This window comes from Netta rufina (genome assembly GCF_964035555.1).
Source record: "Netta rufina genome assembly, chromosome: 8".
Classification (NCBI taxonomy): Eukaryota; Metazoa; Chordata; class Aves; order Anseriformes; family Anatidae; genus Netta; species Netta rufina.
Genome location: NC_140131.1, coordinates 60,479 through 87,928, shown reverse-complemented (window position 1 = coordinate 87,928; position 27,450 = coordinate 60,479). Strand labels below are relative to the sequence as shown.

The 27,450-nt window shown below is 41.2% G+C and overlaps 1 protein-coding gene across 1 annotated transcript in view; it reads right to left on the bottom strand.

Moving 5' to 3' along the window:
• SLC44A5 (solute carrier family 44 member 5) overlaps positions 1-26,688 on the bottom strand; it is an 85,719-nt gene extending 59,031 nt beyond the window's left edge. Inside the window, exon 1 of the mRNA XM_084291088.1 lies at positions 26,640-26,688. Coding sequence (XP_084147214.1) covers positions 26,640-26,676 — 37 coding nt within the window. The 5' untranslated portion in view covers positions 26,677-26,688. The remainder of the gene's footprint in view (positions 1-26,639) is intronic.
• Positions 26,689-27,450: the final 762 nt, after the last annotated feature.

The window sequence follows — 27,450 nt, the reverse complement described above, 5'->3', positions numbered from 1 at the left end:
ATTTTTTTCTCATAGCTGATTCTCTAGCCCTAAATGCACTATAACATTACATATCATTACAACCTTTTCTAGTTTACCTTATGATGTAAAATGCTATACCAGCTGAGGCTTTTTCTATTCATCTTTAAAATAACGCTTTAATTACATGAAAATAGCTTTCATAACCTCAGAAGGAGGATATTACAACAGCCTTTACTTAATAATAATTACATTACATTAATATCTACGTTATATATTTTACCTTAATAATTACCCCACTTTACTGTTTCTACTGGGAAAGGAAATACAATTTCAGATAGAAAAATGTCAGATGAAGGAAACAAAAGCTAGATTATTTTGGACCATGTGTACATCATCTATCTGCCACTATTTCATTTGTATAAAACACATTCGCTAAATTTGCAAGAATACAGTCAGACCTACAACCTTCTGAATAAACTAGTGTCTAATTCACAAAAGCCATTCTGAAATTGCACTAATCAGAGCCTAAACAGTAATGCATAGTTTTGATGATCTGTCCTCCTCTGTATAACCAGCCATTTCTAATAGTAGTGATATAAACTAATAGCCAACACTTGCCTGTTTTTGGCTAGCTGTATTTGTCCAGTGAACTAACATTTTGTGAAAATTAGACATCATGAATGTTGTTAAAATGCGCAACACATTAAAAAAAATAAATAAAAATCATTCATGTCTCATTTTATCTCATGTCCTCTTTAATATCTTCATCGATGATCTGGACGAGGGCATTGAGTGCACCCTCAGTGGGTTTGCAGATGACACCAAGCTATGCACGTGTGTCGATCTGCTCGAGGGTAGGAAGGCTCTGCAGGAGGATCTGGATAGGCTGCACCGATGGGCTGAGGTCAATTGCATGAAGTTCAACAAGGCCAAGTGCCGGGTCCTCCACCTGGGGTGCAATAACCCCAAGCAGAGCTACAGGCTGGGAGATGAGTGGTTGGAGAGCTGCCAGGCAGAGAAGGACCTGGGAGTGATGGTTGATAGTCGGCTGAATATGAGCCAGCAGTGTGCTCAGGTGGCCAAGAAGGCCAACAGCATCCTGGCTTGCATAAGAAACAGTGTGACCAGCAGGGCTAGGGAGGTGATCGTCCCCCTGTACTCGGCTCTGGTGAGGCCGCACCTCGAGTGCTGTGTTCAGTTTTGGGCCCCTCACTACAAGAAGGACATCGAGGTGCTTGAGCGGGTCCAGAGAAGGGCGACGAAGCTGGTGAGGGGCCTGGAGAACAAGTCCTACGAGGAGCGGCTGAGGGAGCTGGGCTTGTTCAGCCTGGAGAAGAGGAGGCTCAGGGGCGACCTTATCGCTCTCTACAGGTACCTCAAAGGAGGCTGTAGCGAGGTGGGGGTTGGCCTGTTCTCCCACGTGCCTGGTGACAGGACAAGGGGGAATGGGCTCAAGTTGCGCCAGGGCAGTTTTAGGTTGGATCTTAGGAAGAACTTCTTTACCGAAAGGGTTATCATAGAATCATAGAATCATAGAATATCCTGAGTTGGAAGGGACCCTTAAGGATCATCAAGTCCAACTCTTGACACCGCACAGGTCTACCCAAAAGTTCAGACCATGTGACTAAGTGCACAGTCCAATCTCTTCTTAAATTCAGACAGGCTCGGTGCAGTGACCACTTCCCTGGGGAGCCTGTTCCAGTGTGCAACCACCCTCTCTGTGAAGAACCCCCTCCTGATGTCAAGCCTAAATTTCCCCTGCCTCAGCTTAACCCCGTTCCCGCGGGTCCTGTCAGACATTGGAATGGGCTGCCCAGGGAAGTGGTGGAGTCACCATCCCTGGAAGTCTTTAAAAGACGTTTAGATGTAGAGCTTAGGGATATGGTTTAGTAGGGACTGTTAGTGTTAGGTCAGAGGTTGGGCTTGATGATCTTGAGGTCTCTTCCAACCTAGAAATTCTGTGATTCTGTGATTCTGTGATTTTGTTCCATAATTCAGAAATGTAACTGTTGTTTCATTTTTCAGTCATAATTACATATCCAGCTCTCAGAAGACAAAAGCTGTAAGATAAGGTTCTAACGTTTTAGATTTTAAGTGTGTCTTGAAAGAAAGTTTTCATAAGTCCCAATTTTCAAGCCAGCTAACCTCTCTTTTTTTTTCTTTTTTTCATTTTTTTCCTTTTCTTGCTCCTTATGTCTTTGTGACTCTATTCCTGGCCTTACACAAACGTGTACTGCTCTTTCATTTCAGCAGTCCTCTGGGAATGTGTCTGTTGAGCATGTTTAGTTACTGATGAGTTCACAATTACAACCAAGACCCCAAAACAACCTTCAGCTCTAGAGCAAGTTGTAATTTATTGTTAAGGAGAGATTAGACTTGTAATACTGCTCCACAATACACTTTTAGGACTAACAAAATCTAATCCACTTAATAATTAGCACTTCAGTGCATTTTGACCTTTGATAATGACTATAATTTCCTGTTCACAAAAATAACTGGTTATGCTTTAGACCAATTACCATGTTAGGCAAAAATAGATTTGTCCAGAAAATGAATGACTCACTGATAAGATTAAAAAGTCTTATCATTAGACATGTGCTAATTCCCTTTCTATTCTCTATACAGATATACACACCTTGTAGCAGTACTCTTTTCTCTTTTTTTTTTTTTAAATAATAAATAATTATATACAAAAATATTCAAATAGAGATTTGGTGTCTCATGGCTATTGTTGCTTTTGTTGAAATTTGTATAACACTGTACTTAAGACGATCATGAATGTCTGCCTTTCTGAACAAAATCTACAGACAGCACAATGTCTGGTATAATGAACAGAACACCAGCTCTCCATAGTTGTTTTTGAACCATTAGATATGTAGTTACAAGTGGAGTTTGTAAGATTATGTTAATTAGATCCAGTATTTTAATGGAAAGCCACATTTTCATTGTTTTTGCCTTCATCTCTGACACTACTGTCATTTACTGTAGGATGTGTTCTGTAGTCTTAACAGTGCTAACAATGGCTCTATGTATCTGGAACAGTGAAGGCATTCACAAAATGATAACACAGGCAGATTCAATTTAAGAATTTATTTGAGCAAATAATCACTTGCAGTTGCTCAGAAATGGTCAAAAGTGACCCTTTGTTCCAAGTTTTTTCTGCTTATTAATAAAGAACAGACTTCCACTATTTTCTCTATTTTGTCTTTATAAAAATTCTTCTGGAATCAAAAGCTTGAGTTTAAACAAAGCCAAATGTGTTCTTAGACAAAAGGCAGCAATTGTAACTACTGATTTTTCTGTCCCTGTAGACCCTTAAATGCATAAATTATGCCAAGTTGGTCTGCATCCATTGAGCCAGCTTCTATTCCTAGGTAATAAGACTAAAAATTATTAAAGTAAAACAATATTAGTTAAAGGTTTTCTTTCTTAAACGTAATTTCTCAGTATTTCCAACATACATGATTAATGAGATAGTTACAACGAAGCGGAAAATAATGTCTCCATACAACTAATTATTAGGTGCTACAATAAATAATAATTATGATTTGAATAATGAGTGGAAAAGTATTTGAATGATTTTGAATGTAAGAGGATAAAGTCTGAAAAACTGCATGTTAGCTAGTCTACTGAAGTACCAATTGGTGAGTCTTTAACCCGAACATAGGCTGACTTGCAATCACATGCTGCAGAGATGTACCCCCAACCCTCTACACAGAGTGCTGTGCATTTTGATAGAAGTCCTTATAAAAATAATCTCCCTCTCCAGATACAGGTGTCAAGTTACTTTATAAAGCACCTAGAGCTAGCTCACATTCCACCTTCAGTTTCAACAGCAAAATATACAAAACTCAATTTATTATAACTGGTTTTAATGGATTCAATGAGGCAATTAAGTACATGTAGGTATTAGGTATATTAGGTACAATGAAGCTGATGAATGGACTAGAAAACAAGACATATTAGGATCAGCAGAGGCAACTAGGATTACTTAGTCTTGAGAAAAGGAGGCTGAGGGGGGACCACATCGCTATCTACAACTTGGTAGGAGGTTGTAGTGAGGTGGGTGTCAGAGTCTTTTCTCAGATGACAAAGGATAGGACACAAGAAAAAGGCCTCAACTTGCCCCAAGGGAGGTTTAGATTGGATGTCAGGAAGAATTTCTTCACAGAAAGGGTGGTTGGGCATTGGAATGGGCCACCCAGGGCAGTGGTGGAGTTGCCATCCCTAAAGGTATTTAAAAGACATGTAGATGTAGCACTTAGGGATGGAGTTTAGTGGTGGATTTGGTAATGACAGGTGATGGCTGGATTTTATGATTTTAAGGGTCTTCTCCAGCCTAAATGATTCTATGATTCTGTTTTCTCATGCTATTGGCATACCAGTTTAGAATGAAAACATCTGAATGTAAATTCATGGACACAGTGGCATAAATAAATCAGTCCTGAATGCTCAGTCTAGACTGGAATGATTAAAGAAGTAAAATCCAATATTAAGAATTATTTATTACACGTGGATCAACCATAAGGTATGTAGAATTAGTGAAAATGTGATTAGACAAGATAAGTCATGCAGTACCATTTCTACAATACGTTGTACCATCTAAACAACATGCTGTTCAAAAGAAAGGTTCTTCAATGCTAACCCAACCCAAGGTCCATTTCTGTTACAGGAATGGTAGCATGGGCTTTAGTAACATCTTAAGAAGAGAAGGATCCAAAAGCTGGGCAGTATGTCAAACATAAATGCTGGTTCTGATCATCACACAGCTAATATTCAGCAATGAAGATGCTTCTAACACACTTCACTACATTAAAGTTTATAGAAGTAAGGTAGGCTTCTGTGGCCAGTAACTCTATTACTGGTGCAATGAAGAATTATACTTTGTCTTTCCCACTGGTACACTTACAAAGTGCTGTGAAGACATATTTACTTGCAGAAAGGGCAGGTCCTAGCACTCTTTCCATGGCCTCTAACTACCATGATTAAATTAGAATTGAGCTTACAGAATAGCTTTGTACCTCTTGAGATCTTGAGGGAACTGCACACCAACATAAATTTCATAGCCTGCAATCTGAATTTGCCTTCTATGCTGACCACCACACTGTAGCATTAATTTTGATAATCCTCTGGTTGAGAGTAACAAAAGGTATTGCATCGCTAAAATGTCAGTGTGTGAAGGGAAGATTTTACAGTATGTAATTATAGCAAACTTTTTTCATTAGTATTCTATTTATCCACTAATCTCTTAAAAAAAAAAAAAAAAAAGTAATCAAAGAGAAAGATACTACTATATCTATACTATATATGTGAAATACATTAATTAAAATTTATTCTTAGCTCTCACTAAATATTCCAAATCTGCAAAGAAAAACAAAAACAACAAAAACTACTACTAGCAATTTTATAATGATTGTATTTTACCTATTTTGTTTCCATGTGTCTGTGTGCATACACATATGCATAGTTAAGTAATTTTTGTTAATTATTAACAATTAAATAATGTAATTGGAGAGATTTTCTTCACTGTGATTCTGATATGCAAGATTTTAACACTCCAAGGTGACATGTATCCATGTATCATCGCATGATACATGGCAACACTTGCATAACCTACACTTAGCTAGCAGACAAAACACTTCCTTTCTACCAGAAAGGACTGTTCTGTTAAGACAGCAATCATATACATATGTTTGCTGGGAGAGGCTCAGTTTCTGATCTGAGACATAACTGACTTAAGAACAGGTTGAGAGATAATTGACTTAAGAAGCAGGACTCAAGAGGTTGGTCTTGCACCCTAGCCACCCCGCTCCAGATCTCTTTCCTTGTGCTAATGGTAGTGTTCTTGCAGGTCCATGGGAAGTAACAGCCAGGTTTGATCAGAGTGAGAAGTACCTCAAAACAAACAGGTTTGGTTAGCAGCTGGCTCAACTTTCACTGCAAGGCCTCACAGAGCTGTTCCAGGAAATGAGGAAACAGGTGCATGCAAGCATGAATAATAGCAACTCAGGTGATGTATGGCAGCCATGTAAGCAAGTCTGGAGATTAATGGATACACTTTATGGGCTGATGATGACAGAAATACATAGACATACTCCTACATCCTTTGTGTTTCACTGAACAGATTTGCTTCAGAAATCATTATGATGCAAACTTCTCATTGCCATTGTGTTAGGGGAAATATACAGTATCTGGGGCCTGATTCTGGAACCATTTGATCGGGAAAGTAACTCTGAAGGTAACTGGAAGAAGTTCATACTTCTATCCAGTTCCCAGGTAAATTACTGCCCCCAAAATATATTCTAGGGGTTTGGCTTGTTTTTAAAGAAAATGAATACATACTCCACAAAATTCTCTTTTTTTTTCCTTTTTTTTTTTTTTTTTTTTTTTCCACCGGGACTATAGTATTGCAGAATTTGTTTTCTATTTCCAAAACCCACATGTAGTCAAACACTATTTCAGTTACAACTACAACAAATAAAGAGAAACAAAGAAAAAATCTGTTGTAATACTGTAAAGTAGCTCAAGATAGCACATATTCTATGGCAACTATAATCCTTTACTATTGTATTTGTACCTGATTTCTTTTTCTCTTTTTTTTTTTTTCTCTATCATTTATGTTCATTCACATCCAGCTAATAAAGACACATAAAATAATGCTGAAATTAGATATTTGCTTTAATATAGCTTAGGGTTTTTTTACAGGTATTAAACTTAGAATTTAGCAAAATCTCCTTTATGTGAACTTACAATGCCAGTGATCTCTAGTCTAGATCTGAAGTCCCTGGGCACATTCCTGATAGAAACTTTATTGTAAAACACAACTCTCCTTTAAGAAGGTCAGTCATTTATCAAAGTAAAAAAGACATGTTAAATAATAGTCACTTGTCACTTGTTGCCTCAGTCAGATGCCTCAGGTTCTAAGAAATGGCTGACTCCAATATGTCCATCTGGTTGTATCTGGAGCGACAGATAAAATAAGAATTACTACTAACAAAAAAAATATCTTTTTTTGGTTAATATTTATACATTACATGGGTAGACATGCATCAATAGCACAAACCATGTAAGCTAAAGGCTACAGCAGCCCCTGAAAATACACACAGTTAATGCTAAAAGATCTAAAAGGTTAATAAATGTTAGAATTAATGTTACCTACTTAAACTTGATCAGGCCTCTCAGTGTAAATGTAAGTGCAACTCATAATAGTTATACTGTGATATTCATATTCCATCTGAGGAAATATTTCTTCTATCCTCTTAATTATAGCTGAACTCAAGAAAGCATTTAGGAATGGGTTTAATTTAAGTATACGCTTTCCTTTTAGCATACAATTACCTGTTATTCCAAATTCATGACTTTTGTCAGAGTCTCAAACCTGATTTACCATGATATCTTAAATCCATACTGACCTTCTAATTTTCATATGAAATTTCTATAACCTTTATTTGACTCTTTGAGTGCTTGACAAACGATTCCAAATTTATCAACTACCTACAAGAGTACAGTGGTCCTGTCACTATTTTACTGATACAAAGCAGATACTTACAGATTTCTGGTTGATCTACCTTTTTTTGAACATCATAGTGGCAAACTGGCCTACTTGAGATATTCAGGCATTTATTATTTATTACTGCAATTTTAATTTGCACTACAGAGGAGAAAATGGGAAGAAAAGAAGTCTGAAGTTCACTGATATCAATGACAGTTTTTTCATAGCATAAGTGAAACTCTACTCAAAAGTTAATCTGGGTCTAAAAAGTTGCGTTCCGTATTTTGGCGTCCACTGAGTAAAAATGGTTCATGATGTCATCGATCTTAGGGAAAAAGACTTCAAGGAGAAAAACAGTGGCCTAAAAACTAGTTTGGAGAGCCCACCACTGAGCATCAACTGGTGCAGTCAGAAAGACAGATATAGAACCAAGAAAAGCCTTCGTGGGAACACAAGTTAGAATAAACTAAATGATGGTTATTCATATATCTATGTATAATTCAACATGTGAAAACTAATAAAGATTTTTAATAGCTAAAATGATCATTTCAAAAGCAGTGTTCGACATTTGATAGAGATCACACTGGAGGTGCTTGAGGCACTGGGACAGGTTGCCCAGAGAAGCTGTGGGTACCCCATCCCTGGAAGTGTTCAAGGCCAGGTTGGATGAGGCTTTGAGCAATCTGGTCTAGTGGAAAGTATCCCTGCCCATGGCAGGTGAGTTGGAACTAGATAATCTTTTAGGTCCTTTCCAACCCAAACTATTCTATGATTGCAAAAATAGATATGCAAGCAGAATCCATGCCCTGAAGAGCTTAAAAGAAAAAATGATTGATTCTACATGCCATCATTTTGTTCCTCCATGAAGCTGTGTTAAGAACCATAACCATGGTAGAACAGAAACTCAGCAAAATTATTTATAATATTCTCTGTAATCTAATAAACTGATAAGAAAAATGCAATAATACAGACTTTTTTAAAAGCAATATGAAAAAGTACTACAGCAGAGGTACCATAATATTAAAAGGGACAATTCTAACTTCGTATCATATTGAATTCAGTAAGAACTGTGTGAAAATGCATGTGTCGAATTTAGGAAGAAAACTAAGGATGAAACTGATAGTTCATGTATAAAAAAAAAAAAAAAAGTGGCTGGAGTAGCTAATCTTGGAAAACATTCCCAGACACATGAAGAACAAGAAAATCATCAGGAGCAGTCAGCATGATGGTTTCTTCAAATCTCTTTTTGTTGGGTGGTCAGTTTTTATACTTGATAATGGGCTGAGACACATATACATTTTCCCACGTTGCATGCTGGTCTGGCTAGCTCAGAAAGATATTACTGTCTATGATTTATCTCAGAAAAGACCACTTAAACAACTCTGTGACCCACTGTATATCAAAAACAAAGGTTACCCCAGAGTCCTCTTTGTTGAGGCAAGATCAGCTTTTCTAGTGACAAGTTATGCTCATTCTTTTTGTTCTTCCCTGAGTTCACTCTTGCCCATCTTCTCTGAAACGTCTTCAACTGTTGGGGTCTGTTGATTGGTCACATGGGATTCTACAAGTCTGAATCAGAAGAGCATTATCTACACAGAAGATTACTCAAGTAATACACATTCATCTCTTGTGAGACAATGGAAAGTTGGTAGATTCATCAGCCATTTCACAATCTGTAGTGTTTTCCATTAACAGATGACAAAACTCAGAACAGCTGACCTCCAGTGTAAGCGTTCACACTAGAGCTAATTAGCATCAGAACACTCTCACCATTATAAATTCCCTAATTTCAAACCACTGTGTTTGATGACTTAGAGGTCATTTATGTGCCATTACACATTGTGAAAAGACAAAAATATGGTTAATATAGTTACAGAATCACAGAATCACAGAATTTCTAAGTTAGAAGAGACCTCAAGATCATCAAGTCCAACCTCTGACCTAACACTAACAGTCCCTACTAAACCATATCCCTAAGCTCTACATCTAAACGTCTTTTAAAGACTTCCAGGGATGGTGACTCCACCACTTCCCTGGGCAGCCCATTCCAATGTCTGACAGGACCCGCGGGAACGGGGTTAAGCTGAGGCAGGGGAAATTTAGGCTTGACATCAGGAGGGGGTTCTTCACAGAGAGGGTGGTTGCACACTGGAACAGGCTCCCCAGGGAAGTGGTCACTGCACCGAGCCTGTCTGAATTTAAGAAGAGATTGGACTGTGCACTTAGTCACATGGTCTGAACTTTTGGGTAGACCTGTGCGGTGTCAAGAGTTGGACTTGATGATCCTTAAGGGTCCCTTCCAACTCAGGATATTCTATGATTCTATGATTCTATGATAACCCTTTTGGTAAAGAAGTTCTTCCTAAGATCCAACCTAAAACTGCCCTGGCGCAACTTGAGCCCATTCCCCCTTGTCCTGTCACCAGGCACGTGGGAGAACAGGCCAACCCCCACCTCGCTACAGCCTCCTTTGAGGTACCTGTAGAGAGCGATAAGGTCGCCCCTGAGCCTCCTCTTCTCCAGGCTGAACAAGCCCAGCTCCCTCAGCCGCTCCTCGTAGGACTTGTTCTCCAGGCCCCTCACCAGCTTCGTCGCCCTTCTCTGGACCCGCTCAAGCACCTCGATGTCCTTCTTGTAGTGAGGGGCCCAAAACTGAACACAGCACTCGAGGTGCGGCCTCACCAGAGCCGAGTACAGGGGGACGATCACCTCCCTAGCCCTGCTGGTCACACTGTTTCTTATGCAAGCCAGGATGCTGTTGGCCTTCTTGGCCACCTGAGCACACTGCTGGCTCATATTCAGCCGACTATCAACCATCACTCCCAGGTCCTTCTCTGCCTGGCAGCTCTCCAACCACTCATCTCCCAGCCTGTAGCTCTGCTTGGGGTTATTGCACCCCAGGTGGAGGACCCGGCACTTGGCCTTGTTGAACTTCATGCAATTGACCTCAGCCCATCGGTGCAGCCTATCCAGATCCTCCTGCAGAGCCTTCCTACCCTCGAGCAGATCGACACACGTGCATAGCTTGGTGTCATCTGCAAACCCACTGAGGGTGCACTCAATGCCCTTGTCCAGATCATCGATGAAGACATTAAAGAGGACCGGCCCCAGCACCGAGCCCTGGGGAACACCACTAGTGACTGGCCTCCAACTGGATTTGACTCCATTTACCACGACTCTTTGGGCCCGGCTATCCAGCCAGTTTCTAACCCAATGAAGCGTGCGCCAGTCCAAGGCAAGAGCAGCCAGTTTCTTGAGGAGAATGCTGTGGGAAACGGTGTCAAAAGCCTTGCTGAAGTCAAGGTAGACCACATCCACAGCCTTTCCCTCAACCACCCAGCACGTCACTTTGTCATAGAAGGAGATCAGGTTCGTCAAGCAGGACCTGCCTTTCATAAACCCATGCTGACTGGGCCTGATCAGCTGCTTGCCCTGCAAGTGCTGCGTGATGACTCTCAAGATAATCTGCTCCATGAGCTTCCCTGGCACTGAGGTCCAACTGACAGGCCTGTAGTTTCCCAGGTCAGTCCTCCGGCCCTTCTTGTAGATGGGCGTCATGTTTGCTAGCCGCCAGTCAACTGGGACCTCCCCCAATTGCCAGGACTGTTGATAAATGATGGTAAGTGGCTTGGCCAGCTCCTCTGCCAGTTCTCTCAGTACCCTTGGGTGGATCCCATCTGGCCCCATCGACTTGTGCACATCCAAGTGCCGTACCAGGTCACCAACCATTTCTTTGTGGATAGTGAGGGCCACATCCTGCTCCCCATCCCCTTCCACCAGCTCAGGGTACTGGGTATCCAGAGAACAACCGGTATTGCTGCTAAAGACTGAGGCGAAGAAGGCATTAAGCACCTCCACCTTTTCCTCATCTCTTGTAACTAAGTTTCCCCCGCATCCAGTAAAGGATGGAGATTCTCCCTAGTCCTCCTTTTTGTGTTGATTTATTTAGAAAAACATTTTTTGTTATCTTTAATGGCAGTAGCCAGATTGAGCTCCAGATGAGGTTTGGCCTTTCTAATTTTGTCCCTGCACAGCCTCGCAACATCCTTATAGTCCTCCCTAGTGGCCTGCCCACTTTTCCAAAGATTATAAACCCTCTTTTTTCTCCTAAGCTCAAGCCACAATTCTCTGTTCAGCCAGGCTGGTCTTCTTCCCCACCAGCTCATCTTTGGGTACGTGGGGACAGAGAGTTCCTGCGCCATTAAGATTTCCGTCTCGAAGAGCGCCCAGCCTTCCTGGACTCCTCTGCCCTTCAGAACCGCCTCCCAAGGGACTCTACCAACCAGTGTCCTCAGCAGCACAAAGTCAGCCCTCCGGAAATCCAATACAGCGGTTTTACTGGTCCCCTTCCTGGCCTCGCCAAGAATAGAGAACTCCACCATTTCATGGTCACTCTGCCCAAGACAGCTCCCGACAATCACATCCTCCACCAGTCCTTCTCTGTTTGTGAAGAGAAGGTCTAGCGGGGCGCCACCCCTGGTAGGTTCACTAACCAGCTGCGTCAGGAAGCTATCTTCCACGCTCTCCAGAAACCTCCTAAACTGCTTTCTCTGGGCTGTGTTGTGCTTCCAGGATATGTCAGGGAAGTTGAAGTCCCCCACGAGAACAAGCGCTGAAGATTTCGCAACTTTTGTCAGCTGCCTGTAGAACTCCTCATCCATCTCCTCATCCTGGTTCAGCGGTCTATAACAGACCCTGACCAGGACGCTAGCCTTGTTGGCCCTGCCGATCCTAACCCAAAGGGACTCGACCTTGTCATTCCCTAGTTCTCACTATAGGCTCTGGCTTCCAGTTACTTACCATTTTAAACATATTTTAAACATTTTCAGCTTGACCAGTTAGAATTTGGTATGCCAGTTTGGTTCCTCCCACCAAGACTTTCAGGAAAATCTCTAGCTAAACTATCCAAACATTTCCAAGAAAGATCTGAAAAAAATATCATTTTATTCACATTGAAATGTATTTTCTTTGTAAATCTGTAGCACTCATCATCATTGAAGTTTAAAATTTCCAGGAAATAAGTATTATGTCAAGGATACATCTGTTTGTATCCCAGAACATCCCCAAACCTTTAGAAGGAAAATACTGTATTTCGCATGCTCAACAGACAGCATGCAATCATGTAATGAAAGACTATATAACTGTGCATATGTATTAGGGTGATACTTTTGGAATACGAAGGAAACCTTAACTCCGGTACTTTCTATCTTTTGAATATTTGATTTCACTGGTGTTAATGTAGTAGTAATGCGGTAGTCTTTCACTTCAGTTTTTGTGTAAATGTGTTTCTCTTCAACAATGAACATTTCAGGACCCATTTACAGATGACCAGACTCAATAATCAGTTGCTATACAATCTGTATCTTAATACTGAGAACATAACACTCCCATCCTGCTTCCTGGCAACCAATCTGTTGGTTGACTGTCTTCATTGACTGTCAATGACTTTCTTCATTTGTCAATGACTTTCTTCAATGACTGTCTTCATTTTGACAGCTGAGAAATGGAACAAGCTATTCCAAAATCCATCTATGGACTAAAATAGTGAATCTAAAGCATAGCAATTCTGTAAATTCTTGACAAGCTATAACATGACTTAATCTTAACTATTAATTCCTGCTAAAGAAAATAGACGCACTCAAGTACTCTCTAACTGAAGAGTACATTCCCATCAACTGAACCCAAATGAATAAAACTATAACCCTAGAAAATAGTACAGATGAGTACTTAGTAGTTATAATGCATTATTACTTGGCTTTGATTTTCAGAGAAAAGGCTAATTAAATAATTCCTGAATGCCTACAAAGAAATAGAATAAGACCCACTTGATTTCTTGACAGAACCATGTAGATAATGAGCAGGTATCAGCAAAATGAAGTTTAAGATGATAATACAAATACCATGAATGCTTTAAGAAACGTAATAATGAACTTGTTTGAAGAAAAAAAATGTTACCTAAACCACAACAATTTCTTCTTACTAACAGACAAAATAAATTGTCTGATATTGTTTGATAGCAATGGTTATCAAGTATGGAAGTCAATACTTATCAGTCCTGTTTGTCAATTATTTTACATCAAGATATAGTCTCTGTCTCTCTCACTATGATTTTGTTCCCTACCCTGCTAATCCCTACTTTAGTCATTACCCAGTTTCTGTTGGAACAGCAAAACAATTCTGTGTTTTCACATTAAGAATAAAAGCCAGTATTCAGATTCAAGAGGGAACAAAAAAAAAAAAAGGTACTTTCTTCACTTCTTTGTCTGGATTTTTTTCCCTTTGAAAACTTCCTACTCACTACAGAATTCAAGCAAAACCCATAGTTCACATTCCACCCTACTCATATGTCCAGTGTTTGAACTAGTGCAATTGTTTTTCACAGTCCATCACCAGAAATAAACAAATCGAACCAAAAAGAGTTCTGAACGTTAGGTATTGAGACATTTGATACCTCTGATACTTTGTCAGGAGATACTGGCTGTATCCATACAGTTGCATTTACAATTATTATGAGTGCATTAGTTGTTTAAGAAAGTGACTGGAAAAATGGTCTTATTATATTCCTGAAGTATGAGCTTCTCCTTATACAGTCTACAAGTTTTATGTCTTGAGCAACATACAACTTACTAAAAGCAAACTGAATGAAAACAAGAGGCTTCCCTTGTCTATTAAATGGTTCCTGATATTTTCTATAACTGTATTGGGTTTATGTGGCAAAGTTTTGGTAGCAAGGGGGGGCTGCAAGGGTGGCCTCTGTGAGAAGTCCAGAAGTTGCCCCATGTTAGAGAAGTCCCAGAGGGACCCACTGCTGACCAAAGCCAAGCAAATGAGCAATGCTGGTTGTGCCTCTGGGACGGAAGACTTAAGAATGGGGTAAAACTGCTGCATAACAGGAGCTGGAAGAGAGGACTGAGAAACAGCCTTGTGTCCGCAGGGTCAGCGACACCAAGGTCACTGCAGAAGGAGGGCAGGAGGTGCTCCAGGTGCTCCCAAGCTGAAGTTTCCCTGCAGCCTATGGAGAGGCCTATGGTGGAGCAGGCTGTCCCCCTGCAGCCCATGGGCACCACAGTGGAGCAGATTTTCACACTGCAGCCCACAGAGAGGAGCTCACACAGGAGCAAGGGATCTGGGGGGAGCTGCCACCCATGGGGGATCTGGGTTGAAGCAGTTTGCTCCTGATGGATGGACCCCATGGTACGTACCCATATTGGAGCAATTCTTGAAGAATTTCTTGAAGAATTCTGAAGAATTCTTGAAGAATTCTTGAAGAATTGCTGCCTGTTGGAAGCCCACGCAAGATCAGTTTGGGGAGGATGGCATCTCATGGGAGGGACCCCATGTGAAGCAGGGGCAGAGACTGATGATGAAGGTGCAGCAGATGACAAAGTGTTATGGACTGACTGCACCTCCCATTCCCCTGCACAGCTCAGGGAGAGGAAACTGAAGGATGAGGATAGAGAGAAAGGAGGTTTTAGTTTTCTTTCAGTTCTCACTGCTTTACTGTTATTTATTGTCAATAAACTAATCTTTTCCACACTGAGTCTGTTTTGTCTGTGTTTGTATTTGGTGAGTGATCTCCTTGTCCTTATCTCAACCCACAAGATGTTTCATGGTATTTTCTCCCTGTCCTGTGGAGGAGGGAGAGTGAGAGATCCGTGTGGAGGGCACCTGATGGCTAGCCAAGGTCAACCTAACATGCTAACCAACGTGATAGTCCATGGCAACATTAGTCATACTTAGTGCTTTTACAGGAAGATTTTCTCCCAGCCAACATGTTTATAGATTTAAAATTCAACAGAAGATTTGGAAAAGATGTGCAAATAGGTTTCAGCTCTATAGAAAATCTGCTGCAATGTGCTTTCTACCTGCAAATGAATAATATCACCTCCAACAACTTGCTGTTAACGTTTATCACTAGCAAAGTTCTGCCAAAAGTAAATGGCAGTTTTCACTGCAGGGAAAATTGTACATTACAGAGAACTCATAGCTGGATGTCAAGTACAAATTCATACTGGTAGAAATCTTGTATTCTAAATATAATTATAGTGAGGTCACCAACAGTTACCTTTTAAAAAATTAGAGTTCTGATGGTGACATACAATGCAAATGTAACACAAAAGGAAACATCGAATTCCTAGTCTTGCACTCATGTTTATTTTGCTCTAGGTCAGATGTGTACTGTTGAAATTGTACTGTACTGTTGTTTTTATAAATTATTTGGATGTAGGTCTAGGTGTTTTGCACAAATTTGCTGATGATATTAAACTGGGAGGAGCTGTTGACTCTTTTGAGGGTGGAAAGGCATTGCAGAAAGATCTGGACAGATTGGAGAGCTGGGCAATCACCAACCGCATGAAGTTTAACAAGAACAAGTGCTGGGTCCTGCACCTGGGAAGTGGCAACAACAAAACCAAGAAACAGTTCTTCCTCCGAGAGAAGTTATGCGAAGTAATGATAATTTGGTGGTATTTAATGATTATCTATGATAAAATATATTTAATACTTATTCATCATTATTTGCAAAAGAAAACGTCATATTACTGTGTAGTGCAATACAGCAATACCATGAGCTCTATTTGTTAAATCTATAATGAGAAGCACAGGGAAGTCATTTATCTACAGCATGTTGTACATTAACACAAGTCTGCATTCTTAATTTTGCCTGAAATAATATTCTTTTCAGAAGTGTCAAATTTTAAAAGTGCTACTTTTAATTGTGCAAACTTTTAAGCAGCACATACACAGTTTGAAGCACTGACCAAAGACAAATCTAAATTCACTGGAATCTTGTCCTAGTGTAAAGAAAATCTGATATAGTGCTAGATGTTATTATGATAATCTAACATTACTATATGCATAATATTAGTACAGTAACAGCAATGGTCTCAGTTCTGCCACACAAACATATATAAACCACTATATTCACACATGAAAATGTTTCAATGGTTTGGGTCTACAGCTTTAATTTCATTCCTATTTGCAACACAGTTGTATAATGAGTATATAATATTTAAAGAGACAGCATCTCATATAAACAAAGAACAATTATGATCAGGTTACAGATCATTACTAACAGCTCACTCATAAATTGGAAAAAAAATATATATATCTGTCTTTAGTCAAACTCTTTCTTCACAGATGCATCACCTAAAGAAGAAACATTTGATGCACTGACATATATATGTATTGCTATCTCTAATTCTGCAGCAGAACATTTTAAATCTTTTTAAAGGAAAATGAAAGTTTCTGTTGAAGAAACGGGAATTTTTTGTGGGAAGATATCCTTATTTTTTGGAAGAATACACTGTTTTCACAATTTATATTATCAGGCTTTGTGGAGTAACCTTCCCGAGTTCTTTATTTTTAGGAACAGAAGGGTACCCTTTCCTTTCTACAACAATGTTGTATTATTGAGTTACTGTATGATCTTTACTTTTTTGTTTTACTATTATCTTCAACTCAAATTCTTCTCTTTTGAATTTCTCAATTTCCTAGATGATAGCAAAAACTGGTTGATTCAGTTTTAAGTTCTGTTTTTTCTAAAACATGTGAGAAGTATCTGAAAGTGTAACATATCTAGTTGGGAAAGATAATCTGATTGTTAAATAGATATATACTATCATCTATTATTTAATGTTAATATTTATTAGCACTTATGTAGTAATATTTATTATCAATGAGTTGTATTAACCATTAGTATTCGTATTAACCATTAGTAATCAAATAATCTATTATTAAATAGTATTAAATTATTAATATTTATTATAATTAATATATATTATTATTTTCCTAAACCACAAGAAAATAGCCGAAGTCCAGATGGTAATGTACAGATTAGAAAAAGCTTGACAATTGTTTTTGGAGACAAAAATAGCTATGAGAATAAGGTGTTAGCTTACATTTTCCTAGTCTCTTTATCAGAATCAGAATCATAAGATGAAGCACCTATTTTCTAAACTATTTCTCTTTTTCAATCTATATGGGAACAGAGTTTTTACAGTGTTGGTAAATCTGTGTTGAGCCCTAAAGCCCTAAAAGCTGTAGTGAATTGGAAGTTTGGGCCTCTTGGCAGCTGCATGGTTTATTTCCTTCCACATGCAAAGGCACGTTTCCAGGTATACTACACAGCTTCAGTGATAACTCCTGGCCCAGAATTCTACCGGTTTTATTTGTTTGTTTGCTATGCCCAGTTAGAGGTTCATTTGTTGCAGAATTGTGTTTGTTCTTAAGTAACTTTCATTGATTTAGCTTTCTGTTTTGTTTTTCAGTATCCCAAAGCACCACTTCACTACCTACATATTTTTTGATTCTACTTGTTGAAAAGGAAATCTTTCAATGCAAGGGGATAAGAAGAAAAAGCCAACAGTTTTCAGTAGCTGTTTTTTTTTTACTCTCTACAAATAAGCTCCAGGACAGATGCTGAGATGGACGTTCTCCCTCAGTTTGGCGTTCTAATACGGTGGCTAGCCTCAAGCTTGTGGAAAGACGTTAGACTAGTCTTACATTCCTGTTATCATTTGTGAAGAGCCTATCAGAATAAATTAGCAAGCGTCTACTTGGCCTGAACTACATAAACAGAAATGCAATGTATATGCGTATTACTTTACTTGTTTTTCAAATCACACTGTATTTGTGGCTTTATTAATTCTGTATTGATGTTTTGTCTCAGTTTAGTTCTCAATTCCCATGAACCTGGATAGATGCCAGAAAAATGTTAGCAAGGACATATACATATGTATATATTACCTACATATTTTCCTGAATACATATATATAAATGTATATATCTAAACATTTTATTATCTCACAAATTCCCATCAAACCTTCAAATTGCTAATGGGGGATAAATATTACTACAGTTCAAGAGTATTGCTCACAGGGAGATAGCACTTTTATCATTTTACTGTTTATAGCAGTTGTTTAGATGCTAGCACAGATATTGCATTGTACTGAAACCAACAGAGAGGGGTATTCACAGACACAGCTCGTTGCCTTTTGTATGCTACAGCAAAGCAATGGCAATGAAACTATTTATCATTCTGCTGGGGAAAAAAGTCTAAAAATAAACAGTGTATTTTTCCACACTGTTAGTCAGCTGCTTTTTAACATTCAGATCACATCCAAGAAATTCTCTCATAGAAAAATACAAGTGATAAAAAAATAATAATTTTACTGTAACACCCAGTACAAAACATATTAAATAATAAGTACCAGAGCTATTATTTAGCATATTCACTTATGTCAAAGTATAATGATTATGAAGAACACTAATTCAGCTACCAGATTTCATGGCACATCAGCTTGTACAAGTCTAGATGCTCTGTGTGCAATTGGCCCAGAAGGAAGGTGTTAACCTGAAAAAGATACTTGCTTTCTTCTATATATTACATGCTATGCAGAAGAGACAAGGAGAATTTTGGCCAGCTCATCTGCTAGAGCTCCTCTTTCTGGAGACACATGCTCCTAAGGCATAAACACATTTCCACCTTTACTATGTCAGAGTCACATACCAAACCATATACTTTAACAGTATTATCTAGCTCCTGGTTTAAGAAATAGATACAAGCTTGGTACCTTCTGCTAGAGAAGTAACCCACTGAACATCTTTTGAGAGCTTTAGTCATCGGTCATTTTCAGGGAGATGACTTCTTCAGGCCAAACTTCCATGTCCTGGCAACTGCCTGAGGTTTTCAAAGGCATGGTTTCAGGTTTTAGTACATTCAAAACAGCTCTGACTTTACAGTAACTGCTCAGAGTATACTCAAAGAGTACAGTTACTTGTTGTAGCTTTCTTCAGCACAATCTAGGACAGAAAGGATGACTTCACTTATGTGGATCAAGGTTGGAGATGACCAAATATTGCAGTGTGGCCTCCCCTGAGTTGCTAATGACAGTAAGTAGCATCCCATCCTTGCCCACAAGAACTCCTTAGAATTTGTATGGGAACAGAAGTGAATTTCTACATCAGCAGCAAGCTGTATTGGAGTATCCAGGGAGAATTTCTCCTGGCTGCCTTTGTTTGTGGATGCTTGCAGCAGTCCAGCTGCTGTAGAGTGCCATAGCAGCTTAATGTGGTATGAAAAAACCATATCTGATGTTTTGTAAGGATTGCAGTTCTATTATTCAGAATAACAGGCATAAAGACATATGTTTATAACCATACTTCTATTTTTATACCTTATTTATTTATATATGTATTTGTACCTTTATAAAATTCCAAGATCATAAAAGCTTGGTATGAACAAATTCAGACTGAACCATATTGAAAAAAAAAATAAAGCAAAAGCATTAAGAAAGTTTAAGTTGCAGAGGTCTTTGGTTTGAAATTACACTCAGTTAATTTGAGGATTTGTTGCCTAAGATGACTTAAATATCTAAGACATGCATGTAACTCTAATGGCTGCCAGGCACTTATTTCCTATCATCCTAACAAAAGTAAATCCTTGTTTTATAATAAACATATTTTTTTTTTCCCAGTAATTATTTATTATGCTTGTTACTGCTTTCCCGCTATCCTCATAGAGTTTATGCACTCTGTATGATACCACCCTGAATGATATCCCATTTGTTCATTAACGTCAGCACAGTCCATCTAGTACTGTGGACTAGATCTCCCGTCTTGTCTACTAATCTTCTCCATCCAAGAGGCAATAAGGGATGAATTTTTAAGCAATGAATATTGCAGCAGTGCTAAATGCAGTCTTCTGTGTCCTGACCAGGAGCTTCTACAGACACTGAAGAAGGTAGCACGGATAGAAGCATCCCACATAAATGCTGTCTTTCATCAGAGGTTCTGGCTCTCAAATTTGCTCAGACTGGACCACCTCCCAGGTAAGTGATCAGAGAAAATAAAGTCGTAAGGAACTTTGAAGGGCTATTGTAATTGTCATCTGTTTCCTCTACCCGTGACTGAAACATCTTCAAAGTCCCTAATGAACCAGCATAAGTTCAGCAGGAAAAGAGTAAATGCAAAAACCTTGTTGTCCAAGCTTAAGTGCAATGTACTTGTACAATGCACAGCCATTATGTCTTGCTTAGCTGTCACTGTAAAAGAAACAGTTAACAAATTTGGGCACGTGTTTATCTTCATTGTATTAAACAATGCAGAGATGTTTGTCATCATACACCTTGTTCCTAATGTCATACACAGGATCTTATGTTTAAGTGCTTTAATAGTTCTAAGCCAATTTATGTTATCCTGCTAGATGGCTCTGTATTAATGCATTAAGCTGATACAAACATAGTCTATCCTTGTCACAACCTCCAGATGCTATGGAAAAACGTCATTATATACTCACAGAGGCAGATTTTGTAAATCTGACTGCCTCTGAGCCAGGCACTAGAGCAACAGGAAAAACAATAGTAAATACAGTTAAGCAACCACGAATGTTATGTACTTTTGCACTTCAGGAGCAAATACACGGTAAAAAAAAAAACATTTTCACATCCAAGTGATAATCATTTACCTAGTAGGGATTCACTGCAGGGTCTACAGAATAACCCGTGACATTCAGCTGCCAAAATCCAGTGCCTACCACCAGGTATGTCTTCCAGTGACACAGAACATATCCAGTTGTCTGACATGAATGAAATCAGATCAATTAACTAATGGAAACTGGAAAAAACAGGAAAACCCTGAGAAGTGGACTAGTAAAGAAGAACTTCAAAAGGTTATGCACATTAAATTTGTACAAATTCAGATTCATATCTGAAAATAAACTTGTTGCAGCTATCATTCTTTTCCTGGACTAAGTTATGTAGATAAGCAGACAAGAAAAGGGTCTTTCCTTCTAACTGCTCCTAAGAAGTACCAGCATGTAAAAAACTGTCATATTAACTGGAATATTTCATGAGCACGTAGTTTATACATGTAGAAGTTTCATTTTTTCCGTCACTAAAATATAGGCTTGCTTTTTGATACACACACACACACACACACACACACACACACAAAAAGTTACATTTTAAGCAGTAAGATTGTTTTTATCTTTTGGAAGCTAGAACAAGACTTCCTCCAAGTCTAACCTTTCTCAGATAATACTGTAAGAACAATGTAGTTCTATACAAATTCAGAGTTATTACTAAATGCTGACATCTGGATATTAGATGACTGTGCATACAACAGCATAGTGACCCTTTTTTAGGAGTTGTCAGTTGATTTTATCATTTATTTTGACAACATTGTTTATCATTTTGTTTCCAATAGTTCTTATGCAACAGAACACTTGTGTAACACAAGAGCTTTCCTATCCCAAAAAATTGACAACCCAAAAATTAAAACAAGGAAGACAGAAAATGGTAAATTCTCAGGAAAATATATCAAAGGTAGCCCTTAGCCATATCTTGAAAATAGGTTTATTTTTATTTTTCAAAGCTGGTGATAAATATTGTTTCTAAATGTCCTTAAATTTATTTCTTGAAAACACACACAAAAAAGTGAGTATTTAGGAGATCTCTAGTATAAGCTGACACAAGTTTCCCTCTACAGAATAGCTGTATTAAAACTGGAAGTTCATTGCAGAAGATCTCTCCTTACTTTCAGACTACTCAATTTTTACTGTCACCTGTAGTTTCACAACAAGCAGTTTTCCCTACTGAACCCTCCTAATCTTGGAGGTTTGTTCACATTACATTGAAGATAGATAACCTTTTGCTATTTTAGTTATACTGAAGGTACCTTTTGCTACTCTAACATGTCATTCATTGCTCTGTCATGTTTTATTGTATTCTACAAAACTGAAACATTTCATACAGTATCTCACAACCCTAGTCTAATTAGGTAAATTAATTCAGAGTAACACAGGATGTGAATTGAAATGTAATAACTATTTTAGACTGGCCACTTGAGTGTGCTCTTATTCTACATACTGTTATACAGGTTTGGAGTAACATCTTACTTCAGAATGAGTGTATCAATACAGGATGTTAAAGTTTACTATTAATTATTCCACAGGTGCCTTACTTTCTCTTTCCCCTCCACTTTCCCACGTAGGCAAATCCAGTGATAAGAGTAAAAGCACTATCACACTATCTTTTCAATTTACATGTAAGTGGATGAAAAGAAGGTTCTACGTTCATATCAAATCACAGATTATAGTCTTGTAATACAGCACTGGCAATGCTAGTTTGCAAGGCTTGAGACAGAAGAATGAATGTGTGGCTTGTTTTGTTAGAACTTAATCACCTTCTGGTTTGCTTTCACTTGATTTAACTGCAACAGCATTTTTTCTTCTGATGGCTAATTTGTTTTATTTTTTCTTATCGTTGTATGAGACAGCCAGGGCTTTATACAGATAATAACAAAAACTAACTCCTCTGTGCAGAACGAGATATTTATGACTCTAACAAGCACAGAATGGTTCGTGTTGGAAGGGACCTGAAAGATCATCTAGTTCCAACCCCCCTGTCATGGGCAAGGACACCTCCCACCAGACCAGGATGCTCAAAGCCCCATCCAACCTGGCCCTGAGCACTTCCAGTGATAGGGCTTCCACAGCTTCTCTGGATAGCTTGTTCCAGTGTCTCACCACCCCCATAGGAAATAATGTCTTCCTCATATCTAATCTATATCTACCCTCTTTTAGTTTAAAAACGTTACTTCTTGTCCTATCAATACACTCCCTGATAAAAGAGTCCCTCTCCAGCTTTCTTGTAGGCCCCCAATACGTAACGATGTAGTGCAAAGAAATAAAGGCCTGGTATGACAGCAGAGGCCTTGAGAAGTAGAGACACAAGACAGTACAGTAATACAGAATTTTGGCATGGCATGACAAGAGATGGGACAAAGGCTTAGCACTGGAGACCCCATAACAACAGAAAAAGGACCTAAAACACGCACTGCAAAGCCTAGATGAAGTGGTCCAAATTTATATCAGAGAATTAAAGGTTTGAATCATCTGGATCTGAGTTTCACCTACTTCTAGCACTGCTGGGTATATAAAAATCTTAGAGACATAGAATCACAGAATGTTTTGGATTAAAAGGGACATTAAAGCTTATCAAATTCCAACCTTCTGCCATGGGCAGGAACACCTCCCACTAGATCAAGTTGAAATCTGAATGAAGCTTTGAATCAGTTTTCAGCTTTAATATGAACGTCACCCATTAATATGATATTTGAACACCAGAAGGTGAAATGAATTGCATATAATGATATATGACAATTTACCAGAAGGGGATAAGGAGACTATCTGTAGCAGTATCACAGCCGAAAGGTCCCACAGTATAGCCCATTCTCCTTAGACTGAAGATGTCCTCCTACCCACAAACTATATATGTGTAGTTGGATAAAATTAAGAAATTAAAAATGCAGGCCAACCCACCACAAATAACGTATCTTGATAGAAATTTTCTTAGGTCATGAAAAGGTCTTCCAAGAGAAACAGAAGGACCTTCCTCAATAGGGAAATTAAATATTTTTTTTAGTGAAAAAAAAAAAAAAAAAAAACCTTGACATGATCACTTCACAGCAACAACTAGTAATTCCAATTATAGACTCAAGTATTGGTTGCACTGGTAAGAGAAATTATAGGAAAGTAGTTCCTCATAGGGAGGCTCTAAGTGTGCAGATATTTAAGAAGTACATTAGCTAAATCATAGAACAGCTCGGGTTAAAAGGGACATTAAAAGACCACGTAATTCCAACCCCCCTGCCATAGGAAGGGATGCCACCTAGTAGATCAGGTTGCTCAGGGCCTCATCCAATTTGGTCTTGAACACCTCCAGGGATGGGGTATCCACAACCTCTCTGGGCAACCTGTGCCAGTGCCTCACCACCCTCTAAGGGAAGAATTTCCTCCTAACCTGTAATCTAAATCTCCCCTCTTTTAGTTTAAAACCATTCCCTCTTGTCCTGTCATTATCTGACTGACTAAAAAGTTGCTCTCCGTATTTTTTATAAGACCCCTTCAGGGAATGAAAAGTTGCAATAACATGCCTTCTCTTCTTGCCCAGGGCCTTCTCTTCCCCAGACTGAACAGCCCCAGCTCTCTCAGCCCTTCTTCATAGGAGAGGGGCTCCAGCCCTCTGATCATCTTTGCGGCCCTCCTCCGGCCCCATTCTAGCAGCTCCACATCTTTCTTGTGCTGGAGGCCCCAGACCTGGATGCAGCACTCCAAGTGAGGCCTCGCAACATAAGAGTAGAGGGGACAATCACCTCCCTCAGACTGCTGCCCACTCCTCTGATGCTGAAGCCCAGGATGCAGTTGGCCTTCTGGGCTGCAAGCATGCACTGCTGGCTCATGTCAAGCTTATTGTCCATCAGAACCCCCAAGTCTTTCTCTTCAGGGCTGCTCTCAATGAGTTCTACTCCCAGTCTGTACTCATGTCTGGGATTGCCCTGATCCGGGTGCAGCACCCTGCACTTAGCCTTGTTGAACCTCACTAGGCTCACTTAGGCCCACTTCCCGAGCTCATCCAGGTCCCTTTGGATGGCTTCCCTTCCTTCTGTTATATTGACTGTACCAATTAGTCTAGTGTCATCTGCAAACTTGCTGAGGGTGCACTCAACCCCATTGCCTATGTTGTTGGTAAGCATATTAGCCAGTACTGGTCCCAGGATGGACCCCTGAGGGACATCACTCGTCACCAGCTTCCACCTGGACATAGCATCATTGACCACCACCCTCTGGGTATGACCTTCAAGCCAATTCCTTATCCACTGAATGGTCCACCCATCAAATCCATCTCTCTCCAATTTGTAGACCAGGATGTCATGTGAGACCAGGACGTCATGTAGGACCATGTCAAAGGCCTTACAGAATTCCGTGTAGGTGAGATCAGTCAGTCTTCCCTTGTCAACTGATGCACTCAACTCCATCACAGAAGACCACCAGATTGGTTAGAAATATTCTAATTTCTTTCTGGATCACTTTAATTACATAAAGATTTTTTTTCTTTTATTTTTTTCCTTTTTTTTCCCTATTTTGGACAGTTTGATAATCAACAAAATCACCACCATTATAGTAGAGTCTACTATTGAGAGGGATCAAGATTTTTATTTTGCATACAACATATTTTACTAAATTTGTAAAACTAACCAGCTTTGTCCATCAGGTCCAAAGAATGAGGAAGCCAAACTATGAATATTCCTTTTTAGCCAGATCGCAGTTCAGACCACAGAGATGAACTATAAAATTGAGTTTTCCGAGTAGTACACATGCCACACAACATGCCGGTGATATCAAGGCAAAGACTGTTTTATCAAGCCATTGTTGCCCACTTTTATACTGCAGGCAATTACAGTCAGCCTTTGGGACCCACAGAAAACAAGCCTTGTTTCTAAGGGGGTTTGCACATTCTGCAGATTTTTTTTTTTTTTTTTTGGCTATCAAAATCTCACGTATATTTGCAAAAGGAAATCGGTTTTGTAGCGACGCTTTCAAACAGGCTAAGAAGCTTTGCAAAACCAGCCTCCTCTGTGGCAAACGCATTAGCTTCCAAAGAGCAATTAGAGCACGGCTCAAGCACTGCGATGAAGTTCTGCCCCCGGTGACCTTCTCCTACGCGCGGGCTGGCAGGATCCACTGAGGGCACGGAGCTTGCTTAGTCCGGGTACCTCTGCTACGGCCGCAGCGCTCCCAGTCCCCAGCCCAAAACACCGGAACCCGCCCTACCGGGGCCACCAGCGCAACGGGCTCCCGCCGCCAGGTCCCGGTACCACGGCCCACCAGGGCCCGCGGCCCCCGCTCCCACGAGCCGGGCGCCGCGCGCCCACCGGCCGGGCCCTTCCGAGAGCGCCGCACCTGCCGCCCGCCGGCCTGCCCGCGGGCCCTCGGCAGGGCGTGAGCTGCAGCCTCCTCCTTCCCAGGACGGCCTTCTCCGGTGGGCGCGGACAAAGCGGCCGCACAGCACCTGCTCTGCTGCAGGAAGGGGAGGAGGAGGTTCTCGCCCTGCCCGCCCCCATCTCTGCGCCCGCCGGCTCCCCTCCCCGAGCCCAGCCGTCCCGCCTTCTTCCAGCCGGGCGAGCCGCAGCGCCGGCAGAGAGCTGCACCGGCGCCTTCGGGGGCTCCGGCTGCCCGGGGCCCGCATGACCCCCACGCACGTCCCCAGCATCTGCCCAGGGAAACCAACTCTCGCCGCTGGCTGCACGATGGATCCGCTCCGTAAATAGGCCGGAGGGTGGCACGGGATCCGGCTCTCTTCGCACGAGCGCCCGCTCCGTCTCTCCCCCGTGCCCGGGCGCTTACCGTAGGGAGGCGCGGAGGCTTCCCCCTTCCTCGCCATCGTCTCCCGGCGCCCTCCGCGCTGGCAGCGCAACCGGCAGCCCGGCGCCTGCGTCCGCCGCTCAGCGCGCTCTTTGTTGCCGTGAAGGCATGAGAGGAGGCAGCGGCCGGGCAGCCTCCCGCTCCGCCCGCGCCCCGCGCCGGCCCACCCGTCCCGCCGGCTCCACGGCCGACGCCTGCGCCGAGCCCGCGGGGGCGGTGCCCGAGCCGTGGTGGGGGCGGCGGGCGGAGGGGGGGCGCCGAGGGCAGGCGTGGGGGCCGCAGGACGGCCCGCAGCCGGCTGCCTGCCCGCCGCCCCTCGCCAGCCCCGCCTGCGCCCGGCCCCGGCGGCGACTCGGGCAGCCGGTGGCAGCGGGCGCTGTCCCTGCCGAGGCCCGCGAGCTCTCCCTCGCCGCCTGGCGCTGCCGGGAGGAGCGCTCTGCCCCGCGGAACGTGACGGGCAGCAGCAGCAGGATCGGCTCCGCTCGGCTGCGGCGGGCGCGGCAGGCGCCCGTGCCGCAGTCAAGGCGGAGAAGGCTCCCCCTTTCCTGGCCCGTGCCCGTAGCCTGGAGGTTTTGCCGCTGGTAGGAACTGGGCCGTTCTGAAGCCGCTCCTGCCTCGGCCTTGGCCTCGCCGGCCCCGGAGCGGCCGGGGGAAGCGCCTCCCGCCCGCGGCCCCCGGCGGAGCTGTCCGGGCGGCCCGTGCTGAGCGGCCGGGCGAACTCCCCTAGTTCGCGGTTCACAAAGACATTTCAAAGCACATTAACTGAACTTTGGATTAAACTAGCTGGACATGC